General features: G+C 35.0%; 1 protein-coding gene across 1 annotated transcript in view; it reads left to right on the forward strand.

The window, feature by feature from the left end:
- LOC121370642 (actin-related protein 10-like) overlaps window positions 1–21,262 on the forward strand; it is a 56,076-nt gene extending 34,814 nt beyond the window's left edge. Inside the window, exons 8-13 of the mRNA XM_041496010.1 lie at window positions 3,759–3,794; window positions 6,235–6,311; window positions 9,103–9,176; window positions 12,095–12,176; window positions 13,698–13,899; window positions 21,033–21,262. Coding sequence (XP_041351944.1) covers window positions 3,759–3,794; window positions 6,235–6,311; window positions 9,103–9,176; window positions 12,095–12,176; window positions 13,698–13,899; window positions 21,033–21,178 — 617 coding nt within the window. The 3' untranslated portion in view covers window positions 21,179–21,262. The remainder of the gene's footprint in view (window positions 1–3,758; window positions 3,795–6,234; window positions 6,312–9,102; window positions 9,177–12,094; window positions 12,177–13,697; window positions 13,900–21,032) is intronic.
- The last annotated feature ends 6,369 nt before the right edge of the window (window positions 21,263–27,631 follow it).

Below are 27,631 nucleotides of genomic sequence, written 5' to 3' on the forward strand. Positions count from 1 at the left end.
TAGACACTGGTAGGCAAGGCGTTTTGTTCCGGGGTGGTCGACGTGCTGATGTTGGCATGGTCCTCCGCTTCCTCCTTAGTGACACCAAGTACAAGTTTCCAGCAGCAAGTATTTGGGGATTGGGTAGGGGAGGCTGATATTCTTTTGTTCGGCCTCCCCAGGGTGCATTGCAATTGTGTACTCGGAACCGGTATTCTTTTGTCCGATTCCTTATTAGAGCACGTGCTGGGCCATTGAAAATGGGGTGGATGCATTGTTATCATTAGTCAATGCATCCTGTATACCGATGCGGTGAGCGTGTAGTCTGTATGTAGTCCTAGTTTGGTGTTAAGGTTGTACTTACTGTCTTACGTCCCTACTCTAGTGATTCCAACGGTCTTCATGACCACCCCTCCCCCTCCGTCTTTGTGTAGCATTTAACACAGTGGCGGGGGGTGGGGGGTGGGTGGGGGGAATTAGACTAATCTAGCTATCTAATTTAAAGGGCAAGCCCTTATAGTGTATGTATTGGTTAAAAAGCCTATTGCTTGCATAGTTATTTTATTACTAATCAACAATCTTTCCGCATTCACACATTCAAATGACACACCCAGTTTAGTTAGGTAAAATAACTTTGAGCGACACCCGCCACTGAATTACTTTATGTCTATATGTTGGTAATCGTTGTTAATAAAGGGTAGTTAGTTAGGCTTGATTTCTTATTGGTTTGTTTGTCTTAATTTTTTATTCCCGCCCCCCCGAAAGGATGAACTGATTGGTGATAATATACACTAGGATTAGCGTGTGCTGCATACAGTAGTTTGGGTTAACCCTTGTTTTCTTATTGGTTTATTGTCTTACTTGGTTTGTCTTCTGTTCTCTGGCATTCGGTTGTTCTTCTGGGCTCTGGGTGGGTGACTTACCGTGGTCTGCTATTTGTTCATTAATAATAAGTGCATGGTGCGAATATATAATTTGTGCGATATATACATGTGGTTTTTCCTGGATCATGGTTGACAGGTTTGGATGAATGAGCGCTGTAAAAAGAGAGAGTGATAATTAGAGTTCCTATCCTGGTTGACTTGTTTGGTTATTCAATGTTTTTCTTAGGTTATTCGCTACTGACCCACCTTTGGCCACCTGCATTCGAGTGCATCGGGTCCAAGTTCAATATTGGTAGCAGCTCTTATGTAGGGGCTTACAAGTGGGTGGTTTTGAGTAGTTCCTATAAATTACTTTGTTAGTACCGTACTATAGTAGGTCTTATTTTACCTATTCACCTTTGGCCCCCAGGTTGGAAAGCATCGAGTAGAGTTCGAAATTGTTTGCAGTTCCTTCTTGGGGGCGTACTAGTGAAAGGTTATGAGTGCCTGTTGGTCTATTTATAGCTTTGGTTTGGTGGACTGGATGAATAGATATACTGCTTTGAAGGTTTTATGTTTTAGATATTTATCCGGGTTTAGTATGAAATTAGGCGTTATGTTTTTTTAAAATTATAGTTGGCTTCGGTTATTGATTCTATCATTAGTTGTCTCTGAGTGGTGTGTAGCGTGCAATCCAGGAGATAGTGTTTCATATCTTCCCGGGTGCCACAATCACATTCTGGGTTTAGTTTGGTAAAGGAGCAGCTGTTGAGTTTTGAAGATTTACCTAGGCGTAATTTAGTGATTAGCTTATCCACATAAGTGTTTTTGTGTTTAGGTCTTATTGAGTTGACTAGTGGCTTGATGTTATAGTGCCATGTATTATTAGTAAGGTCCCAGTTTGCTTGCCATTGATTTATGTAGTGTTTTTTTTGCTTTTGACATTAACTCTGTTATTCCTAGTGGTAGTGCAGTAATTGTACTGGTGATTGAGAGTGCAGTTTTGGCTCCATAGTCAGCTACTTCGTTGCCAATTATCCCTACATGAGCTGGGATCCATTTGAATACTACTGTTAGGTTAAGTTGGTTTAGTTCGTGGAGTTTATTGTGGATAGCTGATAAGATGTCTGGCCTGGTAGATTTGTTAGTTTGGAGAGATTGGATGGAGCTAAGACTATCTGAGAAGATAACACTTTTAGGGTATTGTTTATTTTTAATCCAGATTAGTGCCTCGTAAATGGCTGTCAGTTCTGCTGTGTAGACTGATAGATTATCTAACAGCCTGGCGTATTTAACAAGTTTGGAGTGTTTAGATATTTTTTCTTCTACTATTGCAAAGCCAACCCTACCATTATCTGGGGTTTTTGAGCCATCCGTGTAGATATGGATGTGCTCCGGGTAGTTTTTGTTAGCTGCGGCTTCAAACAGGACTTTTTTAAATGGTGGAAAGGATGTTTTGTCTGTGGCTTTTTTAATTAGATATGGAGTGTGGCATTCCATAGGCTGGTTGATATTATATAGAGCCACTGGTATATTATCAATTCCTACCTCTATTTGAATGGATTTTAAGGTGGTAGTTGAGATGTTGAAGATTGCGGCGGTATTTAAGTGGCATGACGTTAAATTCTACTTCTAGGCTTTGGCCGCTAGTATTGGGTGGAACTTTAGCTATTGTTCTAAGTGCTTGGTTTTGGATAACGTCTAGTTTTTGCAGCAGTTTTGGGTCGGCGCAGCTGTAAGCTTGGGCTCCATAGTCTATCCTGGAGAGTATACATGCTTTGTAAACCATAAGCATTGCTTCCGTTTGCAACCCCCAACTGGTGCCTGAGATTGCTCTTAGTAGATTTAGAGTGTTTTTAGATTGTCTGATTATATTGTTTATATGGTCACTAAAAGTTAGTTTCGAGTCGAACGTGACTCCTAGGAATTAAAATTTTTGACTCTTGGGATAGGTTTATTGTTTGAAGTTATTTGGAAATTATTGGCTGAGTTGACTTTATTGAATAGCATACAGATTTATATTGAATAAGGTTGGTGATAGGACCGAGCCTTGTGGGATACCATTGATTATTTCGGTTTTATGTGAGTAATGTCCATTTACTCTGACTGATCTGTTGTGAATAAAGTTATTAATAAAGTTGAACATATATTGCCTTTAATACCATTAGTTTTTAGTTTATTGAGTAGTCCCTGGCGTCATACCATATCGAATGCTTTTTCAATATCTATAAAGATTGCTAATACTTTGTTGGATTTGCGGAAGGCGTCATTTATGCTATTTTGGAGTCTTAACTATCTGGTCTATTGTTGAGTGCTTAGTTCTAAATCCGCTTTGTACGTTTGTAATTAGTTTATTCTCTAGTAAGTAGTTATTTAGTCTTTTATTGATAATAGTTTCTAGCGTTTTGCGCATGTGCGATGTGAGTGTTATCGGTCTATAACTCCCCGGGAGGGAGTGGTCTTTTCCCACCTTTGGGAGGCTGAAACACTCTGCATGCTTCCATGCTGTGGGCATTTGGCCCTCCTCCCAGATTCTGTTATAGAGCGATAACACTACCTCTAGGGTTACATCTGGCATATGTTTTAGTAGAGTATAGCTGATTTGATCTGGCCCTGTGGCAGTGCTTTTTTTTGCTTTAATGGCCGCTTTTAGTTCTATTAATGTTCGTGGTTTATTAAATTCTAGATTATCCATGTTAGGTTGTTTATCCATCATAGTATCATTTGTTGGTAAGTTGTTATCTTTCTTAAGTTTATCAAAGAATTCTTTAGGGAACGTGAGACAGTAACCAATTATTGTATTTATTCTACGATCTAACAGCCCTTACATTCAGCCCTATCCTATAACTTATACCAACCCTGACTCCCACCAGTTCATTTTTGAATAGCCCTTATTTGTTTGGTTATACTTTTCAGATTCAGTTGATGAGGAGGTGTTGGAAAACATTAAAGGTTGGTAAATGTTTCTCTATAGTGATTGTTACCTCTATTGCTGTACCTTTCTCTCTGTATATATTAAGAACAAAATAAGAAATTATGACAAACAGTTTGAGGATTTGATTGCTACATGTACATATTTTACTTAGAAAACTCCTTATTTTTGAGGTGGTTGATTGTGCTTATCAGCTTCACTTATATAACCTCAAATTTAAAACAACATGTTTTTTAAAATCTTTACCATTGGCTATAATTCCAGTTACCCATTACTTGATATTCAAATGATGTATAATAAAATGATGTTGTTTTTTGTTTGTTTTTTAATGTGAATGATGTCAGTACAGGAATGATGTCTCATTTTACATATGTCAAGGGCGGATTATGCGGGGTTTCCCAGATGCACGACCCCCCCCCCCCCCCCCCCACGGCTAAAAAAACAACCCCACCACCGTAAATCTAAATTGATGTCCACATAAAATTTCTAATTTCAAATTATAAACATTTGCATATTGTTTCGGAACCCACCCCCCCCCTTACCTAAAGCATAATCCACCCCTGATACAGTACATTTAAAATAACGAGTAGAAAATACTAGCAGGCTGTCACTAGTGTATCGTACAGTTCGCTTCAAATACAGTACATTTAAAATAACGAGTAGAAAATACTAGCAGTCTGTCACTAGCATATCGTACAGTTCGCTTCAAATACAGTACATTTATAATAACGAGAGAGTAGCAAATACTAGCAGTCTGTAACTAGCATATCGTTCAGATCATTTCAAATACATTACATTTAAAATAACGAGTAGAAAATACTAGCAGTCTGTAACTAGCGTATCGTACAGTTCGCTTCAAATACAGTACATTTATAATAACGAGTAGAAAATACTAGCAGTCTGTAACTAGCGTAACATACAGTTCGCTTCAAATACAGTACATTTAAAATAACGAGAGAGTAGCAAATACTAGCAGTCTGTAACTAGCATACCGTTCAGATCACTTCAAATACAGTACATTTAAAATAATGAGTAGAAAATACTAGCAGTCTGTAACTAGCGTATCGTACAGTTCGCTTCAAATACAGTACATTTATAATAACGAGTAGAAAATACTAGCAGTCTGTAACTAGCGTAACATACAGTTCGCTTCAAATACAGTACATTTAAAATAACGAGAGAGTAGCAAATACTAGCAGTCTGTAACTAGCATACCGTTCAGATCGCTTCAAATACAGTACATTTAAAATAATGAGTAGAAAATACTAGCAGTCTGTAACTAGCATATCGTACAGTTCGCTTCAAATACAGTACATTTAAAATAATGAGTAAAAAATACTAGCAGTCTGTAACTAGGGTATCGTACAGTTTGCTTCAAATACAGTACATTTAAAATAACAAGTAGAAAATACTAGCAGGCTGTCACTAACATATCGTTCAGTTCACTTGAAATACAGTACATTTAAAATAACAAGTAGAAAATACTAGCAGTCTGTAACTAGCGTATCGTACAGTTCGCTTCAAATACAGTACATTTAAAATAACGAGTAGAAAATACTAGCAGTCTGTAACTAGTGTATTGTACAGTTCGCTTCAAATACAGTACATTTATAATGAGTAGAAAATACTAGCAGGCTGTAACTAGCGTATCGTTCAGTTCACTTGAAATACAGTACATTTAAAATAACAAGTAGAAAATACTAGCAGTCTGTAACTAGCGTATCGTACAGTTCGCTTCAAATACAGTACATTTAAAATAATGAGTAGAAAATACTAGCAGTCTGTAACTAGCATATCGTACAGTTCGCTTCAAATACAGTACATTTATAATAACGAGTAGAAAATACTAGCAGTCTGTAACTAGCGTATCGTTCAGTTCACTTGAAATACAGTACATTTAAAATAACAAGTAGAAAATACTAGCAGGCTGTAACTAGCGTATCGTTCAGATCGCTTCAAATACAGTACATTTAAAATAACAAGTAATAAATACTAACAGTCTGTAATTAGCGTATCGTTCAGATTGTTTCAAATACAGTACATTTAAAATAACGAGTATAATAGAGTAGCAAATGCTAGCAGGCTGTAACTAGCGTATCGTACAGTTCACTCAAATACACAGGGGCGAATAATGGGGGGGGTTCCCCAGTTGCAAGGAACCCCCCCTTCGGCTAATAAAACCCCAACCCCACCACTTAAATCTAAATTGATGTCCATGTAAAATTTATAATTTCAAATTATTAACATTTAAATATTGTTTCGGACCCCAAACCCCCCCCCCCCCCCCCCCCCCCCCCACCTAAAATATAATCCACCCCTGTATGTCTACGCAATAACAAATTAGTACCTGACATTTTTGTTTTCAGAATGCTGGACAACTTCCAATGTAAAATTGCTATTAAAATGTTTTTATATACATCTATAATAATTGATCGGTTTAAATCCATCTTTGTGTTTCAGCTCAATGTTGCTTTGTGACAGATTTCAAGAGAGCTCAACACATTTTTAGTGTGATGAAAGGAAATGACAAAGCTAAGGTACACATTTTTCTGTTGGTGACTTCTCTTAGTTATATAATCCATGCACATTGTAGTCTGTATACCACTAAATCAAATTCAATAGACCAGTTTTCTAGCTAGGATTTTGACAGGGCAGGGCATTTTTACCGCAAAAGTAATAAGGCAAGTGCTGGATATGATCATATTTTTCACATTCATAAAAATATATATACATTATTTTCTTTTATTCCTGCTTCTTTTTAAATTTACTAACCTTTTTGCGGGTTGAGGGTAGGGGTAGAAGGCAACAAAATTATTATTCTTAAATTTGGATTTGTGATGAAAAAGTACATTCATTATTCTATTATTATTTTTGTCTATTGTGTGTAATAAAATAAAACAATTAAAAGAAATCTATCAGTGCAAAAATAATGACAGAATTATTAACAGTGCTTAGCAAAAACTAAAAATAAAGGAACAAACAAATAAATAAATTGGCATCATGTGTATTTGCAACTGCATTTAATTTAATATCACATACCATGGTCTTTTTGTATACCCGCCGATGGGGATTGATCCTAGACTGACCGGGCATTTCCAAAAAACACCTTTTTAGGTCTAAGTAATGAATAAAAATAACATATAGTCTTGAAAAATGTTACGTAAATCGGACACAGTACCCTCTCTTCCTCTACCCCTAGAGCGTTACGTAATTAGTAACACCCCCTTACATGTAACTCTTATGCCAACAGCTGGCCACTGTCAAAATTTCAAGGCAAATCCCCCACTCACCGACCCCTGGAAGGGCGTTGTACCATACCTCTATGGATATAAATATGTTTTGGAGATATGAGATGACCCCTCAACCAAGACAGTTAAATTTGTTCAAAAATTGCAAAATCTCACGTGATCTCTTGTTGGGGAATTCTATACTTGTGATACGCCAATGAAAACCGAGATCGGTACGAGCCCGTCAAAAGTGTCCCACTTTCAAAATCCTGACTTTGTATGTGATGAATTCGCAAAAAATTACGAACAATTCTTATATAATATAATATTTCTTTTGTTGTTCAGTATACTAAACAAGATTAAGAGTTAAACACTGTGTAACAAGCAATATGATATTCGTTTGCCATTACATGATACATATTATAGCATACTAACTAACTAACTTGTTGAGTGATTACTCCTCATTCAAGCTTTTTAAGACTGGCTGCCTCCACGTCTGCAGTATAATGACTAACAAAAGAAAAGAAAAAACATACACGGTCTTGTTGTCAGCTTTCACACCTGTGACCAAACCATGTATTTTTAAAATGTTTCTTAGTTAGGAATTCAGACTCATAGCATCATTGTACACACTGTGAATGGAAAGCAATATTTTTATTATTATTTTTATATTTTTTGTATTTCTAGCTAGAACACTGTAGACAATGGTAATATACACACCATATATACAATATAAATACTACACACCTCATCCTTAATGTAACTAAAAAAACATTGATGATATATTGTTAGTTTTAGTCCTAACAGGAAGTGTCTTTGCCTAAACTATTTCCACACAAACATTGTCATTCTACTTATAGGAGGTCCCGACATGTTTCAAGCACAGTAGTATCTAATACACTGATCGTGATTTGGATCTATTGCATTCATTGATTATAATTGAAAATTGATCAGGTGGATCCTAGCGATTATGAAATCTTTAGTCGATCGATAGTTGTGAAAAATGTTAATTGTAACTATATCAACCAACAATCTAAATGTTGAATAAATGTGAAATAAAGAAAGCAAATGTAGCGAAATTCGTAGGGTCTGTCAAGGTGAACATGTTCCAAAAATCTTGCAACAATGGTTACATAATATTGATTAAACCAAAAGGATAGCAAACAACAATAGTTAGTTAGCATGCACATGACTGTAACTTTCTGTTAAATTCAAGATGTCTGTAAGCTGCATAACATCTAGATTCATGAAACACATTATTTCAGCTGATCCTACAACTTAAGCTTATTCGTTTTTCACTTTCTGATATGCTGACCTCGCTAAAGTTTTATGTAACTAATATTTCATTTATTTGCATTTCGCTAAATTGTAAGATCGCTAATATTTTATTATTTACAGTATATATAAATAATCCGGTACTGATTGTATAATTCAACACTGATCAGTTGGACCTTGGTGCAAATTGATTCTGAAAACCAGAAGAGAACTCAGGGCTTGAAGTTCGTCTGCATTCATAGAGTAGTCTAAACCTGTTAGGGGTGTATTTTAGGTGTACACATAGCCCCTAAACAGCAACCCACAAACTGCCAAACTCATATTGTTTGGTTTTTAAAAGGATTTATAGGGTTCTGAGTATCTTAGAATTACAGTTTTGAGTGTTAACTTAAGACCTTGCAAAAGTCCCTTTGAGTTTTCAGAGACAATTTTTTTTTCAAATTAAAAGTTCCTGAGGATAAACCTGTAAATGGTTTCCAAAACACAAGGCCTGATAATTGTCAAAAGGTGATCAATCATCATGCGTTTATTTTAGATACGTTTTTAGTCCATCAACACGGTCAAAATACCCTTTGTGTGAAGAACTCAACATGTGCATTCATTATATACACCCATTTGAGAAAGTTACATATGACCAAGGGATAAATACCATATCTTTCATAAATTCTTATAGTTATACATCTTTGATAGTATCCTTTTTTTTCCTGTATATGCTACATGTATATAAGTATATTTAGAGATTTTGCAATATTAGGAAAAAAAAATTCTGAATGTTTTTCCAGTAACAATTTCAGAATATCTATTGTTATTTGTTCCTGTATTTCAGTTGCCAAAACCACCACCAGATGTATCATTTCCTCTAGATGGAAGTAACATAATCATGGTCAAGGGGGAGATAAGGTACATGGGTAAACCAAGCTTATAAACTATTAATTGGCTAGCAGATATGTGTTTTGTCAATATGATATATACATGTATCTCATCAAATGACAATTGTCATATGAAATTTGCTGATTCATGAGATCACATATAAATTATTTATCAGCACTTGTTGATAAAAGTATAAAAGTCCTCGGCAAGCCTCGGATTTTATACTTTTATTAACTCGTGATAAATTATGATATCACAAGACACTCGGGGAGTATCCTCTATATACACAAGTGAAACTTGTTTATTATGTCACATTCATCATTTTATGATTATTCTTACACAAAAAAACTTAACTACAACTTGCAGGACAAGTCCACTAGCAATGAGTATAAACTGTGGAACAAATCAGTTGCATCAGTCAATAAGATATTTAACAAAATGTTATATACAGTCAACTCTCGTTATAGTGGCATTCATTATTATGGAATATTCAGATTCTGGCACACTTTTACTGGGAACAAACATGTATCTGTTTTATTTTGATGATTACAACGAAATATTTGACTTCCGGTACTGGCAGTAATTGTTGGTAACAAACGTGTATTTCCAATGCATTGTTTGTTTTTATTACGACACACAGATTTACTGGCAGGTATATATCTGTAATTAGTAAAGTAACCAATTTCAAAGAAAGTTACACTAAACATACACAGCATGAAATTGCTAGCCATTTCAGCAAAGAATGGGGAAAGATTCTAAGCAGGTTGACAGTTGGAGACATTTTGCCAGAAATTATGTTATAGTATGTGATATTTGGATTGTTGTGGAAGCAAACCGTATTGTTACTTATATATAAAATATATAATTTTGTTGTTTAGTTTTGTTTCTGTGTCAGATCTTTAATAAATACAATACAACATGTGCATATTCAACAAAATGAATAATTACTTGCCAAACTAAGAGAGCTAACTCTTCACAATCGTTATAACGTAAAAATTCGATATAATGGCAAGACCTGGTCATTATAAATATAGAATATCAGGTTACTATGTTTTGATATTGTGGTTATTTGGCGAGGTTTAGATAACAGTGTAACAGGCGAGCTTCAGGGAGTCTGTTACACCTTTATCGAACCGAGCCAAATAACCACGATATCGAAATGTAGTAACCTGATATTTGTTTTTATCATGCAACCCCTTTCAAGTTATATTTTTGTAATATGTTTCAGTCAAAAGCGGTATAGAAACTATTAGTTTTATCGTGTAGAAACTACTACCGGAAGTCTGACAATAGCAGGTGCTCAAAAGCATCTTGGGAATGGCATAGCCAGCCTAAAAGTTGTGTGTTTCCAAATTTTAAATAAAATACTTTGATTATATTTCAAAGTGTGTTATGTCACAACATTACAATTTTTGCACCTTTTTCTGTGAAAATAAACTCAGATTTATGTGTGACCTCAAGAAGATCTACATCACCGGCTGCTAGTGACTGTAATGTCAGACGTTGTTCCAATGTAAACATTCTTTGCAGGAAGCTACTTGTTTTTTTTGGTTTTAAAATGTTTAATTCAAAATTCTGGCTAGTTCCGAATGGAAGTGAATAATGGAGAATTGAAAAATAAGAGGTAATTTGATGTTATAGGAAGTGTAAATGTTATATTTATTTATGCAGTTCAACATTTATTGCTGTAAATGAATGTTTGAAAAATGAGTAAACAATCTACCAGAAAATTTAGCAAACATCCGTCATGCACACAACTCATTTCCCAGTGACACGATAACACTTCGAATTATCAGGTAGGGGTTATCAGGTCAATAGGAAGCATGGTTGCATGATAAAGAGAGTTGACTGTACCACTAATAAAAGTTAATATCCAGCCCATATATATATATATATACTCTGTCAAAAGAGAAACGCATAGGCGAAATATTCAAGGAATTATCTCTTTAATACAAAGTGGCATAATTTCGTTATTTATGATCGTATCAGTCAAATTTGACATGAGTATGTGACAATGTTCTTGCTATGAACTGACGGCAGTGGAGGTGTTTTTGTCACCAAACAGTGTCCCACGAAGGCGCTGAAATCAGTACCTTGTGTGGCCACCAGCAGCAGCAATCGCTGCGCGACATCTCCTTGGCATAGACTGAATGAGTCTCTGAATCCGGGCACTTGGAATCCTAGCCCATTCTTCCTGCAGTGCATGTGACAGTTGCGGAAGTGTCTGAGGTTCCGGGTCACACTGGCATACACGTCTGCCCAGTTCGCCCCATAGATGTTCAATGAGGTTGACATTTGGCGATCTTGATGGCCATGGCAGCACATTAATATTCTCATTCTGTAGGAAATCCATTGTTACACGTGCCGTATGCGGCCTGGAATTGTCCTGCTGAAAGAGTTCTCTCTGTCAATCCAAAATGGGAAGCATGTGATGGTGAAGAATTTCATCCCGGTAGCATACAGCTGTCAGGTTGCCTTGTACTAACAAAAGTTCACGTCTGCTGGTGTATGAGATGGCTCCCCACATCATGACACTCCTTCCACCGAATCTGTCAACTTTGGCGATGCAGTTGTTGGCAAAACGTTCATTGTGGCGTCTGTAAACACGTTGTCGTTAAATTTGTTTTAGGGTGCATTTGGGCATGCTGTCCCATTCCAGGAACATTAACAAACATGGTCATTCAGCAACAGTATACAAAAAACAATATTTTGTAAAATCAAACACTTTTCTTCTTTCCCTATCACCTATGCGTTTCTTCTTTGACAGAGTACATTTGTATATATGTGTGTGTATATATATATGTGTATATATATATATATATATATATATATATATATATATATATACACATATACACATATACACATATATATATATCTGTTTTATGATAGTATTATAATTTGTAATTGTTATTTGATATATTTTGCTAATTTAGATATTGTTTTAGGGAACATGTGTGTGAAGTTCTGTTTCAACAAGACAATGATGAGAAATCTGTTGCGACATTGTTGCTTGATTCCCTTGTTGAGGTACAACTGTTACTGGGTGATTTATAATATCTCATCTTTCAACAAGTTATATCATTTGATCTTTTCTAGTCTACAAATACCATCATTGGAAGACTAATTGGCTAATATATAATGAATAAAAAATGTTTAAGAAATGACAAATTGAATATAATAACAGCGTGTGTGGAAACGCAACACTAATGAAAACTAGTCGACCATTCTTGGCTTAAAAAGAACCATACCATGTCCATTTTTTTCTTTTTTTCTTATACACACAATAAAGTTATCTTTTATTTGAGCAATGGAAAAATATTTATTTCATTTTTATTGTCAGCCATCTCTGGCTGAAGCTATTTATTTGGCACATGATCAGAACGATCATTATATCTTTTCTGTTGACCGACTCATCTGGTATTTTGTCCTCAGTTGCAGATTTAATTGGTCACAGTTGATGATTTTTCCTTCCTGCCATTTTTTTTTCCTGCAATTCCTAATAAAATATTAGAAACATTTCATGTTGTATGGGATATCACTGCTTATAAAACAACAGAAGTTACAGTTTTCATTACAATTATCTATCTTGGGTGCTATATAATATTTTCACCACCTTTATTAAAAATGAAACTATATTTATCAGCAAGCGATATCATAATGCTTGACACATTTGAAGAAGTTTATAAAAAAAACCAAAACCCAGAACCATGCTATCCCACATTGGGAGATCGTTTTGAAAAATCTGTATTCTTTTTCAGATGTCTTGAAAATCTTTATTAAAATATGATATTACTTGCTTTGATTGGTTCACCAAAATTAATGTCCGCAATTAACTTTCTTGAATGAGAGACCAACATTATCTTGATATATCTATATTTGTGTCTACTTCAAGTACATAAATATCAATTCTGCTTACACATCGTATCATCCTTTTTGTACTAGATATTGAGGGGTGAAATAAGGGATCGGCCTACAGTTTGATAATACACTCTGATATATGGCAAACCAAGCTTTTTGGTTTAGGGAGGGGGAAGGTTTGTGTCCCATTTTAATTTTTACCAAGCATGAAAACTGATTATACAACTTTGATACAGTCCTTTAATATCTTAGTGAAAAAGGATATGTTCTCATAGACTATAATGTCATAAATCATTGTTTCTACATGTGTAATGTCATGACAGCGGATTTATTTGGTTTATTGTCAGACATATTTACATCTGCCCTCTGTCTGTGTTCTAAATCTGGCTGGTGATAACTAACACAAACATATGTGAAGTTTACAGTTGATGGCATCTATGCTCACTGTGTAAAACAATGGCAAGGTTGATCTAGTAGTTTGATTTCCATTTCATCAGATATAAAACTTAAGATAAGCATCTGAACATCATGCTGGATGTAAACCAAATCGTCAGTGATTTACAGTTAAAAGATAAAAGCAAAAAAAATATCTGTTATTTTATTACCTAAAAATAAATAGTGGTCTTTTTGATTATTCCAATTTGCTTGCAACCATAAATAAAATATTCAGTTTGGTTTGGTATTTTTCAGTGTCCAATAGATGTTCGTCGGAAACTGGCTGAGAATATAGTAATATTAGGAGGAACAGCAATGCTTCCTGGATTTTATCATCGACTTAGGTTGGAACTGTATTACCTAATGAGCCAACTGAAGTACAGGAAACAGTTGGCAGTGAAGGTGTTTAAGTTCCACAAACCCCCAGCAAAAGAGAATTACACAGCTTGGCTTGGAGGTAAACACAACCAAGAATTCCTCTGATCAACAGAGATTACTAACCACATTAGCTACTCAGATTACAGTTGGCAGATTTATAAATTTTAATAAATTAATTTCATATCATAAATGTTGGGCACATGTTTGCTTATATTTATTCAGTATATGTTTATTTATCCTATGTAAATTACTTTTGCAACCTAACATATATTGATTTTTATTACATTCAATATTTTGTAAAAAAAAACAATCAATAAAACAGCATGGCATATCTGACCATGATAAACAGACCTGTGACGTCAGGATGGGAACATATTAATAATGTGGTTTGACTTTTGTATGCATTTGAATGTAGGTGGGGAGAAGAGTGAAAGATTTGCTGTGATTTGGACAATCAAACTTGTCAGTAGTTAAACGGTGTTGTTCAGCAAATTGTCCAAATTGTTATAGGGTTTTAAAAAGAAGGGACCATCCTTCACTTGTTCCCTAATGACTGCTATATCTCAGAACAAAATGGACAGCTTTTGTAAATCTGACACTAGCTCACTGGAAAGGGCCATTATTTGTTTTAAAACTAGTCTGATCATTATAAAATCATTTACAAAGACAACAGCATTCGGGTTCTGGTTGAAGTTTCTGGGTGTTTACTTAGTTTGTTAATATTACTGAATGAAACGAGTCGAGCACGCTATGCTGTATTGTGCGTGGGACGATAGAAACAGTGATCCAACACAGACACCCACTCACTACAAATCGTCGCACGAGAGCCAGAAGGTTGTAAGCGGCAAATATGACCTAAAATGTCTTTTTTGCATATTTGGAATCGCCATCCCTGATTAGATATTGTCACAAAAACATTGTAGTTGTGCCATTAATAGCATCGCTTATACAGAAGCATTTAAATGGTCGTAAGTGAATCACAGATACCAATTTGCACAAAAATAGACGTACCTGACACATACTGTATGACTTTCCTCCGATTTGCTTGCTATCTATTATGTGAACACGACTGGTCGTATGTGGTAGATACACCCTTTTTAAATACAGTTTGTTATATAATTATGTCTGACATAGCTTGTATGTCGCAAATACAACCCATATACATTCTTTGCTATCGGTCTGTGATAGAAATTACAAATACTAAGTACAATAAAGCATACATTATGTCAATTTTTTTATGTGCTTGAATTCTAAAAATAATATGACTTTTTCCGTTGTGAGAGCCTGGTGTGTCATTGACAAAAAATTTATACTGCATGCAACGAACCATTTGGCAACAGACAAGAATCGTGTCTGTAAATATAAATAGGAATTGCAGTAACATTAATGTTTGAATGGTTTGCTATTTTATGTACACCATAATTATATGAATAAACATGATTTGGTGAATTTTCTTTCTTGTTTTTATCGAAGCAAAGTTTCTAACATGTAGATACAATTTTAATTCATAATAATGTATGTGGCATATACGACCAAAGTGCAAGCATAAATTACACTGTTTTGGATGTATTTAATTATATGTTACAGTAATCAAGTTCCGCCTTTCAGCTGTCTTTGAAGATCTACAGGATTGCCCTACATGTAGGCATTATGGATTAGCAAAATTTCACATACAAATGCTATTGTAATTTGATTTTGCAAAATATCGTTTTTTTGTGTACAATGTTTCTGAATAACCATGTTTGTTAATGTTCCTTGAGAAGGGTGTCCATAAACCATTAGGAACCGACTTTGAGAAGCTGGTTTACGGGTTAGGAGAGCGTATATTGGCCCCGTCCTGCGACGTCAACATCGACATTTACGTGTTCGCTGGTGCATGAATGTACAGGGGTGGAACTTGGGAAACTGGTGGCGAGTATGGTTCAGCGACGAGTCACGTTTCCTTAACAGCGACGTGATGGATGACAACATGTTTACAGATGCCACAATGAACGTTTTGCCAACAACTGCGTCGCCCAAGTTGACAGATTTGGTGAAGGGAGTGTCATGATGTGGGAAGCCATCTCATACACCAGCAGAAATGAACTTGTGTTCGTACAAGGCAACCTGACAGCTGTACGCTACTGGGATGAAATTCTTCGCCGTCACATGCTTCCCATTTTGGATCAACAAAGAGAACTCTTTCAGCAGGACAATGCCAGGCCGCATATGGCACGTGTAACAATGGATTGCTTACAGAATGAGAACATCAATGTGCTGCCATGGCAGTCAAGATCACCAGATCTCAACCCCACTGAATAGCTATAGGGCACACTGGACAGATGTGTACGCCAGCGTGACCTGGAGCCTCAGACGCTTCCGCAACTGTCACATGCACTGCATGAAGAATGGGCTAGGATTCCACGTGCCCGGATTCAGAGACTCATTCAGTCTATGCCAAGTAGACGTCGCGCAGTGATTTCTGCTGCTGGTGGCCACACAAAGTACTGATTTCAGCGCCCTTGTGTGACGCTGTTTGGTGATGAAAATGCCTCCACTGCCGTCAGTCCATTGCAAGAACATTGTCACATACTCATGTCAAATTTGACTGTGATACGATCATAAATAACAAAATTATGCCACTTTGTATTAAAGAGATAATTCCATGAATATGCGTTTCTTTTTTGACAGAGTATATTTTACACAAATATATCTTTAATAATTATATATATTATAAAGAAAACCGGATCACCTACTAGTACCCTATATGAACTGGTAACCTCAATACAAACTATTGACCAAGTGAGCAGAGCTTAGTAACACACCTAATGGAACAAAGTTGCACACATTTTCGGTGAATGTGACTTAAACATATACATGTAGGTTTTATGGTATAAATGTTGCTTTTTTTAAGAGGATACTTCGTCGCGTGGGAGCCAGATGGACGAGTGCATAAAAATTAATTTTTAAAAAGCTGAGATAATGAAGGAAAACTGATTTTCTGGATCAGTAGTTAAGATGTCAAATTTGTTTTGACAATGAAAGCTGAACATATTTACGATTTCTTTGTATATTTGCGGTATTTATAGCATATTAGCATGTTTTAGTTATTTGCTTAAATAGTAGTAGTTACGACAATTATTCATGATTGAATTAAATGCGTCATTTACGACCAACAGTATATCAAGTTAAATTTGAATCTTTATTCTGAAAGAACCATCACTTCTAAAATAATTCAGTTTTGGAAATTACATGTTTATTAAAAAAGAAGAAAGCACTTAAATAGAAAACATTTACAAGCAAACATTCAAAAGGAAAAAAAAGGAGAAATACGTATTTATAAAATCACCATTTAAACAAAATATTATGTGCAAAAAATTATTTTACTTTTGTTAATAATAATAATATGATAAATAAAATTAACAACTGAACAAAATAATAATTTGGAAAAAACTACTCTGACATGTGAAATCCTAGCTTTCTTTGAATGTGACCTTATCTGGTGGTAGTGCTCCAGGTTCGTTGTTTGATGATGGTGCATCAGAATCAGATGACTTGTCCATACAAAACCTTTGTTTGTGTAGGCAGGTATTCATGCCTGATGAAGCATCAGAAAAGCTTATGTCATGTTGTGTGCAGTGTTCTTTCCATATTCGTTGCGCCATGCAGATGGTTCCTGGTTCTGCTGTCTTAGAGTGTACTTCACTAGTCAGGGTTTCTGCTAGAGGGTAAAACGGGTATGGTGCCATACACAATTTTTTTTTTTTTTAAAGTTAACATTTTGACAAAATTAATGATTCTTATCATTATTGTATGATTTTCTTAACCCTAACCCTAAATGTAACCCATTTTCTTTGTTGGGGAGGCCCCCCTTACCCCTGTTGACTGTGGCTGCATTCAATTTCATAGCGCCATACCCAAAAATTTCTTTCTGGCAGAAACACTGCTAGTTTCAAGAATACCTGGTTTATCAGCTAGTGCATCAGAAAAACCAGAATAGTTAAGCAAACTGAAGCTGGCATCCTTTAATGAAGACACTATGTTTAGAGTCTTATTGGTTTGGGATACACCGGGTTCAAGTGAAGCTCATTCAAAGGATATAGGGTTTACATTTCCAATGAGGGTGTGCACTGAATATCAAATCCAGAAGCAGTGAACACTATACCATGTCCACCTGTTGAGTATATAGGGTTCTCTCCAGGTTCTGTTGAGTGAACAGTGATCCCTCCAGCTTCTGTTGTGTGTTGGGTGTACTCTCCAGGTTCTGTTGTGTGCTCAGTGCACTCTTATGGTTCTGTTGTGTGTTTGGTGATATCTCAAGGCTCTGTGTGTGTTCAGTTATCTCCCCAGGTTCTTTTGTGTTTGGTGATCTCTCTAGGTCCTGTTGTGTGTTCGGTGATCTCCCCAGGTTCTTTTGTGTTTGGTGATCTCTCTAAGTTCTGTTCTGTTCAGTGATTATCTCCAGATTCTGTTGTTTGTTCAGTGATCTCTCCAGATTCTGTTGTTTGTTCAGCGATCTCTCCAGATTCTGTTGTTTGTTCAGTGATCTCTCTGATCTATGTTGTGTGCAGTGTTCTCTCCGTGTTCTATTGAGTGTTAAATGATCTATCCTCCAGTTTCTGTTGTGTGTGTTACATTATGGGTCTGCTGTGCGTGAGATTTCATGTGAGAAGTTATTTTGCATGTGCTATGTCATGATCATGGTATGTTGTATGTGTGTTCTGTCATATTCTTCTTCAGGTTATGATGTGTGTACTATGTCACGTTCTGGTTCTGGTGTGTGTGCCATGTCATGTTCAGGTTTTGTTGTGAGTGCTATGTCATGTTCAGGTTCTGTCACAAGTGCTATGTCATGTTCAGGTTCTGTCGCAAGTGCTATGTCATGTTCAGTTTCTATGGTGATTGTTTTGTCATGATCAGCTTCTGGTTTTTTTTGCTATGTTATGTTCAGTTCTTGTTATCATTGATATGCCAAATTCGGTTGTGTATGCTATATGTCATGTTCAGGTTCTGTTGTATGTGCTAGATTATGTTCAGGTTCTGTTGTGGCTGTTATGTCATGTTCTGTGTGCTATGTCATGCTCAGCCTCTGTTGTGTATGCTATGTTGTACTAATGTGTGTGTATGTGTGTATGTTATGTTCATGGTCAACATTCTGTTGCAAATATTTGTTAATGGTAATGTTAATAAAAATTCATAGATCTTGCTATTGTTTATGTTAAGGCCACATTCACTTTTAACGTTACATCTGATTACACTGTCTTTTGTTACTGGAATTGGTACTGGATAAATTACAATAGCATTTGTATGTGAAATTTTGCTAATCCATAATGCCTACATCGGTACATGTAGGGCAATCTTGTAGATCTTCAAAGACAGCTGAAAGAAGGAACTTGATTACCATAACATATAATTAAATACATCCAAAACTGTGTAATTTATGCTTTGTCCATGACACACCAGGCTCTCACAACGGCAAAAGTCATATTATTTTTAGAATTCAAGCACATAAAAAAATTAACATAATATATGCTTTATTGTACTTAGTATTTGTAATTTCTATCACAGACCGATATAATTATATAACAAACTCTATTTAAAAAGGGTGTATCTACCACATACGACCAGCCGTGTTCACATAATGGATAGCAAGCAAATCGGAGGAAAGTCATATGTGCCAGTTACGTCTATTTTTGTGCAAATTAACATTGTAAAAAAAACACCGATATTTTGTAAAATCAAACACTTTTCTTCTTTCCCTATCACCTATGCGTTTCTTTTTTGACACAGTATATTAAATCTTGGCTTTCATATTCAATTTTTCAAATCGCCGCATTTTTCTTGCTTCAGTTTTCCATCTCCCACACACTTGAGTTTGTTTTGTTTAACGACACTACTAGAGCACATTGATTTATTAATCATCGGCTTTTGTATGTAAAAAATATGGTCAATTTAACACAGTCATAGAGAGGAAACCCGCTACATTTTTCTATTAGTTGCAAGGGATCTTTTATATGCACCACCCCACAAACAGGACAGAACATACCACAGCCTTTGATATACCAGTCGTAGTGCACTGGCTGGAGCTAAAAATAGCTCTGGTCCCACCGACGAGGATCGATCCTAGACTGACTGCGCTTTACCACTGAGCTACGTCCTGCCCCCCACACTCTTAAATGTAGGCAAAAGCCAAACCACATAACATAATGTTTTCCACTGCTTATGTCATAGCTCTGTTTTTAAAGGGCAGATGAGCCATGCTGTGTTTTTGCAGATTGTTTATCAGCTGCTTTTTTTATCAATTGGAAAAAAATTATAATGCTTTATTGGAAATACTGTTTATTGATATGATATTTTTAAAGACCTATAATAGCGTTACTAAACATTTTTAATAACAAACAACACTGCTGGGTACCATTTGTGGTATCCTTTAATAAAACTTTAAAAAATAAAGTTGGAATATGTAGTAGTCTATTGATGTAAAATTAGTTTGGTTTGATGCCCAATAACTGATGAATTTATTCATCCATTTATTAGTCTTCTACTGTTCCAACCGGAGGGAACTATAGGTTTCATCTCCGGACTTTTTTTCACAATACTTCAAGATATTGAGCTAAAAAATTTTGTATAGCTTTTTCATGTACTGTTACAGATTAAGTTTGACTTTCGTGGGCATTATCCCACTTTTCAAAGTTGTGGACCTTGAATTTCGGAGATAAGAAAATTTGATAGGACATGTATTGCTTCAGCAGTAGTCTCAGAATGCTTGTTTATTCATTTTTTTATTTTTTAAAAATAATTTAATATACACCTGGAATAAAGTTAAGCACCCCTTGAAAAAGTGAATCACTGTCCCATGACCTCAAATATAAGTGTTAAAATAATTTTGGTAATGACAAAAGCCAGTATCGATCACTAATATATGAATGTTTGCTAGCAGTTCTGATGTAGTACAAAGCATGTGGACATTTATGTGCAACAAGCCACCCACAACCTTTTAAGAAATACTCTTATCAGTTGATACTAAATTCAAGCACAATTTAAATTATTCTGAAATGTAATCTTAATTGTTATTTGACATCAAAAGGTGGAAAATAATAGATATGATTAATGCAGGAATGTCCTACAAATCTGTTGATCATCAGCTTGGTTATAAGCAGCTTGGCACAAACTCATTGGACTAATAAGATAAGGGACCGTCTACATTAAATATTTTGTTTTCTTTTTGAACAGGTGCCATGTTTGGAGCGTTGGAGACCCTACAAATGCGATCTTTACAACGAGAGACATATCTGCAGAGTTGTAAACTTCCTGACTGGTGTAATGTATCCCTTCCTACACCAGAAACAACACATTCGGTCAAACGATCAACAATTTGAACTTAATTCATATGGTCATTCCAGTTTAATTTCGCTTGGGCATACACCTTTCATTAAACCAGAGTTCAGTAGAACAACAGAAAATATTGGCAGTTGTAATATATAAAGTGGTGTAAAATGAAACAAAACAAAAAAACAATGAGGAAAAATGTGGGCATGAGTGTTAAATAAAGGTAGCAATAAACCATCTAGCATCTCACCAGGTCAAATTTTAAGGAGGAAAATAAATAGTCATACATGCTATTGGCGAAATATGTGACAGCATTTATGCTTATAAAGTATGGCCAGAAGATTCCTGTAATTTGATTTGCAATAGTACCATTGTCCCAGGTAGTATTATGCTTGAAACGTGCAGGGTCTTATTAAAATTAGTCAAATATGCTTCCAGTGACATAGCAGCATACCTTTACTCTTTTTTTTTCTTCTGGTTTACTATACGGGTGAGGTGTTATAATATTTATATTTATGTTGATTAAAAGCTGGCATGTTGCAGTTTTAGCCATATATGTTAATGTTGTGGTGTAAGGGAAAAGAGCAATAAACAGTAGAACAAACTGGGGGAGAGATGTAGCTCAGTGGTAAAGTGCTTACCGGAAAGCAGTGGGTTGCAGGATCAATCGCTAGTGGTAGGTCCACGTTTTTCCCATCCAATCCATTTTCAATTTATTGTCCAATACCAAACAATCTGGTGTTGGCGAACAGAGATAAGAAGTATATCGTATAACCGGAAATGTTTGTGCGTTTCGAGGGCAAGTGGGCAGCCTCTAAAATATAAAACCTCGAAAACATGTGAAAATATCAACAAATTCTGTGAAATATATTAATTGTGATCACCATAATTAACTAACAATTTACCACACAATTTTATTTGCTGTCATGCACAGATCACAAGAAACTAGAAAGGCATAGTGTAATGAAGACACCAGATTATTCTATTCTGCATAGTAAAATGTGTACACCCAGGTATGTGTGCTATGCTGGTATTCTGAGCCAGCTTACTATACAAGTATGAATGAAACGTGTCGAGCTCGGATTAAACACAACACAGTCTTGACTTCTCACGCAGATCTTAAAAGGACATTCCAGAGTTTGCTGCATTGTAACTTGCATATTAAATAAATTTTCTTGTTTACAATATCAGTGTCTGTGTATTCAAGGTGTTTCTGGTCGTCTTAATGTTTGTAAGAAGCCCAAAATAATTTCATATGTACGAAAAAGAAATTTTAGGAAATAAAATGAAATTTAACAGTACAAATATTAGAACGATCAGAAACACATTTAATATACAGCTACTAATATTTTATGTAGAAAAATATATTTGATATGTAATTACCATCGTTAAAATGTCTCGATTAGAGGATAACATCTTAAACATTGCAGCAAACTCAGAAATGCCCCTTTAATTAGCTTTATATAAAACCATAATAGCATACCGTATTACTTGATTGCTCTATTGCAAAGGCAATATCAGACAAATGGAAGCTGACATGAAACTTTTAATGTTTATTATATATGGAATAGAATATTCAGCAGGCTAAACCATGAAAATACATTCATTTCAGAATTTCCAAACCTTGAAAATAATAAACCTCGAAATTATTTTAGTTCTTAAACTACAAATTTTGTTTGGGTTATACAGTATAACATAATAACAACAACAACAACAACAACAACAACAATAATATGAATGTACAGGCCAGACGGAGACCAAACAAAATTGTATTCCTATTTATAGGAATAAAATTACTATGTTATAAAAACGAAATGGTAAAAGTACTTGGAAATAATTAAGTTAAATTACTGCCAGAACAAGACGTTTACGTTTAGAAATACAGCTATCAATAAATGTTAATACATGTTTAAGAATTTATTGTCACCATTATTGTATGACAATAAATATACATGTGTAAATTGCTATTTAGAGTAAAAAGTCGGAAAAGGAGTTTAACTTAGTTGTTGCTTTTCAATTATCAGTGTAGATGATTAGTGCTGTTCGGCATGTGGGAAATTGTATGTGGCTCATTCTCTACTAAATCAACATATTCTAAGTTCTGAACTTCTGCTTGTTAACGTTTGAAGGTACAAAATGATCTGTATATGAATGCTGTCACTGTATTTATGTAAAACTAGATGTGTTATATGCTGACCCATTAATCAATCAGAAGCACCCGTTTAGTGAAAATAAATGTCTTGTGCACATAAGTAAACTTAATAAATGCATATTAAGTAGTTCCTATTCCTGACATACTGGATGTATGTAATGACATGAAAAAGTGTTCAACTATTTGATAATTCCAAGTGGCATCTATTTTGAATATTTTACTACCTAGAGCATCCGGTAATTGATTGTTCTATGAATAGGTTGTCATTGGACTATTGGTTGATATTACTTAAGTATGGATTACACATCTATTATTATCCACTGTTATAGGGTAACACATCTGAAAGTGTATATACGGTAACGTATCTGAAAGTGTATATAGGGTACCGTATCTGAAAGTGTATATAAGGTAACGTATCTGGAACCTAATTCACAAAGTTCTCTTAGGCTCTCTTAAGCAACATTGCATTGTTTTTGCAAGTCTGCATTACACTGCGAGATTTGTTTGAGAATTTAGCTCCTGGTCATCAAGTTTATAGTGTCCATGAATAAAATGAAAAACAACAACCTTAAAAAGAGTCAAATATAAAAATTATTATAAATTGAAACAAATTAATCAATATAAAATAGTTAACATTTTACTTCTGGCTTAGAATACGTTTATTAGACAAAATTTATAGATAATTGATAATATATTGGTTCATATCCCTGACTGATGTTTTAAGAGACTGATTCGCCTGCTAATGTAGAGTACGTTTTTGCATTGCAAACAGAAGGGTAAAATACAGACATAATTGCTTTATTAAATGGGTTTCATGTATCATCAAATTTGAAAGGTCCCTGTAGATGTGTTTTGCCTCTCATCTTGACATGAACATAATGAGTCCTCTAGACCCAACACACCACCTATTATGACTGAATCTGTTTTCTGAGGCAAAGCTCTCTCTCTCTCTCTCTCTCTCTCTCTCTCTCTCTCTCTCTCTCTCTCTCTCTGTGTCTGTCTCTGTCTTTCTGTTAGCCAGTCAGTACTCTCTCTCTCTCTCTCTCTCTCTCTCTCTCTCTCTCTCTCTCTCTGTCTGTGTCTCTCTCTGTGTGTGTGTGTGTGTGTGATTTAGTCTGTGTGGTTCATTTCTGTTAGCCAGTCAGTACACTCTCTCTCTCTCTCTCTCTCTCTCTCTCTCTCTCTCTCTCTCTCTCTCTCTCTCTCTCTCTCTCTCTCTCTCTCTCTCTCTCTCTCTCTCTCTCTCTCTCTCTCTCTCTCTCTGTGTGTGTGTGTGTGTGTGATTTAGTCTGTGTGGTTCATTTCTGTCAGCCAGTCGGTACCCCCACGACTGGTACATGTATATCAAAGGTCGTGGGATGGTTCATATAAAATATCCCCTGCTACTAATGGAAAAATGTAGCGGGTTTCCTCTTTTTGACTACATGTCAAAATTACTTTTTACCTTTCATTTCTGCTAACTTTCAAAGGAGTTTAGTCCGTCTATCACAAAGTGCAGACCAATTCAAACAGTTTTCGCAGTAACAAGAAGTATCACAAATAGTGATTTTTCATCTTCTGAACAAGACAGTATGTAGTTTCATGGTACCCTGAACAATCTTTAGTTTTACATGTAGGCTATGTAAGTGTTTCAAGAAAAACTGGCTACATCGTAGTCGGCCTAGACGAAGGAGACCTGCTATTTGATTAATTATCAGTCCCCCAATTGGATAGTTGCCTTTCCTTATTGAATATAATGGTCTGCAATTCGATTGTATGCCCTCCGCTCCCTATTAAGTCACCCTGCCCCTAAAAAAAACAAAAAAACAAAAACACAACAAATAAAAACGTTCCACTGTGAATGAATGTTGGAGACTTCATGCTGGCTTTATTTAACACTGAACATGTACCGATTTGTTTATAAAGAAGAATCTCTAAAAACACCAACAAATTTGTAGATATTAGAAATATCACGTTTGAAGTTAAATAACTAATAACACTGAACCGGATATGTTACTATATAACGGCAAGACAAAGGCATTAAATATAAACAGCAACAATAATAAACCATGAAATGTGAAAGTTTATTATATACATAGCAATGAAATATATAGAGCTACGGAAACCATAAAAGTGATATCCGGTGAAAAGTCATATTTTCACTATTTTTTGTAAAAGTGCATGATTAAATTATCTCCCTTTGTCTTATTTCTTCGTATTTAAATTTGATGATTATCAATGCATTTGATAGGATTTTGGAAATTTTTTAAATTTTTTATTTAAACAACTGTACCTATAAAAAAGGGATACGAAGTGCAATTACGATAAAATATCTAAATATCGAAGCTAAATAATGATGACACAGTGTAGATTGAGTGTAAGTGTAAGAAATTAAAGGGACATGCCCTGGTTTTTAAAAACTAAGGCATTTTTTTTTTACTACTAGAGCCGTTTTTGATAACTGAAATCATACTTTACTCAGATTTTATTGTTTAGATTATCCATTTCAGCACATTCGGAGTATTTTTGGTCAGCATGGTGATTTTAATATAAAAGGCATTTCTCATATTTTTAAAAACGCACGTGCGTCTGAGAAGTAACAGTTATGGAGTCGAGTTGTAGTCTATTTTTAGAGGGTATTTCACCATTTCACAGTCACAGACTCTTGTTTCACTCCATTGTAACTTTATCCAAATGTGTTACAGATTTGTAGATTAACTAAACTTGGTGTTAATTTTCATGGGCTGAAACTAGGGTCTGTCCCTTTAACAGCGTTCGATTAGTTTTGTTTTTGTGGGAGTTTTTGGAGGATCGCTTTGTCGGGTATGTTTGCACAGCAGTATTATTAAATAAATGTTAATAAAAATATTTTTTATTTAAATTTCTTTTTAAAAGTCTATGGTCAAGTACATTTTCTGGAAAAGTTCCATAGAAAGAAATGTATCATGGCGTTACGTGTTTTCGATAGGATAAGCGAAAGATTACTAAAAAGCGAAAAATATTGTCAAAAATGAAGAAAGATGTATATAATAAATAGATCATTTCATGGTGTTTTTTTTCGAATACGATTTTTATGTCAACTCGTGATGTATGAAAACCATATTTTCACTCATTGCTTCGCAATTCGTGAAAATATGTTTTTACCACATCACTTGTTAATATAAAAATCGTATTCGAAAAAACCCCATGAAATAGCCACTATACATTATATTTACAACAATGATTAATTATCGATATTATTTCAGGTAATTTTGATTCTCAAGAATTAATTGGACGAGTGCAGAAAGAAGGTCCGGTGCATATTATTTGACCTTGCAATATAAGTAGTGAAGTAGGCTACAACTAAAATTGTGTGTTAATGGAAGTTGGAAAGCAAGTTTTAAACACAATCTTATTTTTAAAACTTTATGGTAACGGTTCTGGCTGTAACGTATTTGGTGACTACGAAGTTACATTTGTTCCACAACTGTGTGGTTAAAAGTAGATGGGTTACCTGGTGACAGCATTAAAAGCGGTAATTCGCCACTTTTCGTGTAAAGTCGGAACTCCCACAGCAATCGACGGATGACAGGACATCGTGTTTTTGGTAGACACCATAGGTATATATATATGTATATATATATATATATAATATATTAGAAACATTTTACAAGGATTGTTTTATTACGAGAGTTTTAGACGGACGTAGTACACGTGTTTTACCAAATGTGCTGATGTAGTTGAGAATGAACCATATAACACATCGCTCATTGCTTCTTGAAATAAGATATGTATGTGGCAGCAGCTGCAGGATGTCTCCCCGTCTATCTGCCTGCATTTGTCAACATATGTACAGCTAGTGGTATTTCATTTCAGATAACCACATCACTACCTATGAGCATTTCGTCATATCCTTAAAAACAAACTAGTAAATATTTCAGCAATTTAGTATTTATTAATAAAACTTTCTAGTAAATACTATTAAGACATGAGTGTTTTAGTTTTTCTTTCCTCAAATTATTGAAATTATTTTTTTCTCTGACATATAGGGCCAAATTTACAAAGCGTGTTTTTGACTTGAAACCTGTATAACTACATGCATTGACAATGCTGTTAAACAGAAAGGGGCATAATAAATGAATTTTACTGATATTATGTTGTTAAAACATACTTTCTGTTTGTGTTATATTATACGTCCCAAGTACAATGAAACCCTTCTTAAGTGGCCACTCACATAAGTAGTCAAAAGTGACTACTTAAGACAGGCGACTTTTGAATACAGTTTGTCTCTTTTACAATTTTTAAAATGTTTGTTGCTTTTTGCTTCTTTTTTTTTTTTACCGTCTGTACTGCAAATTAATGTATCTGCGCTCTATGGTTTACTCTAAATCAA

The sequence above is a fragment of the Gigantopelta aegis genome, chromosome 4 (assembly GCF_016097555.1).
Source record: "Gigantopelta aegis isolate Gae_Host chromosome 4, Gae_host_genome, whole genome shotgun sequence".
Taxonomy (NCBI): Eukaryota; Metazoa; Mollusca; class Gastropoda; order Neomphalida; family Peltospiridae; genus Gigantopelta; species Gigantopelta aegis.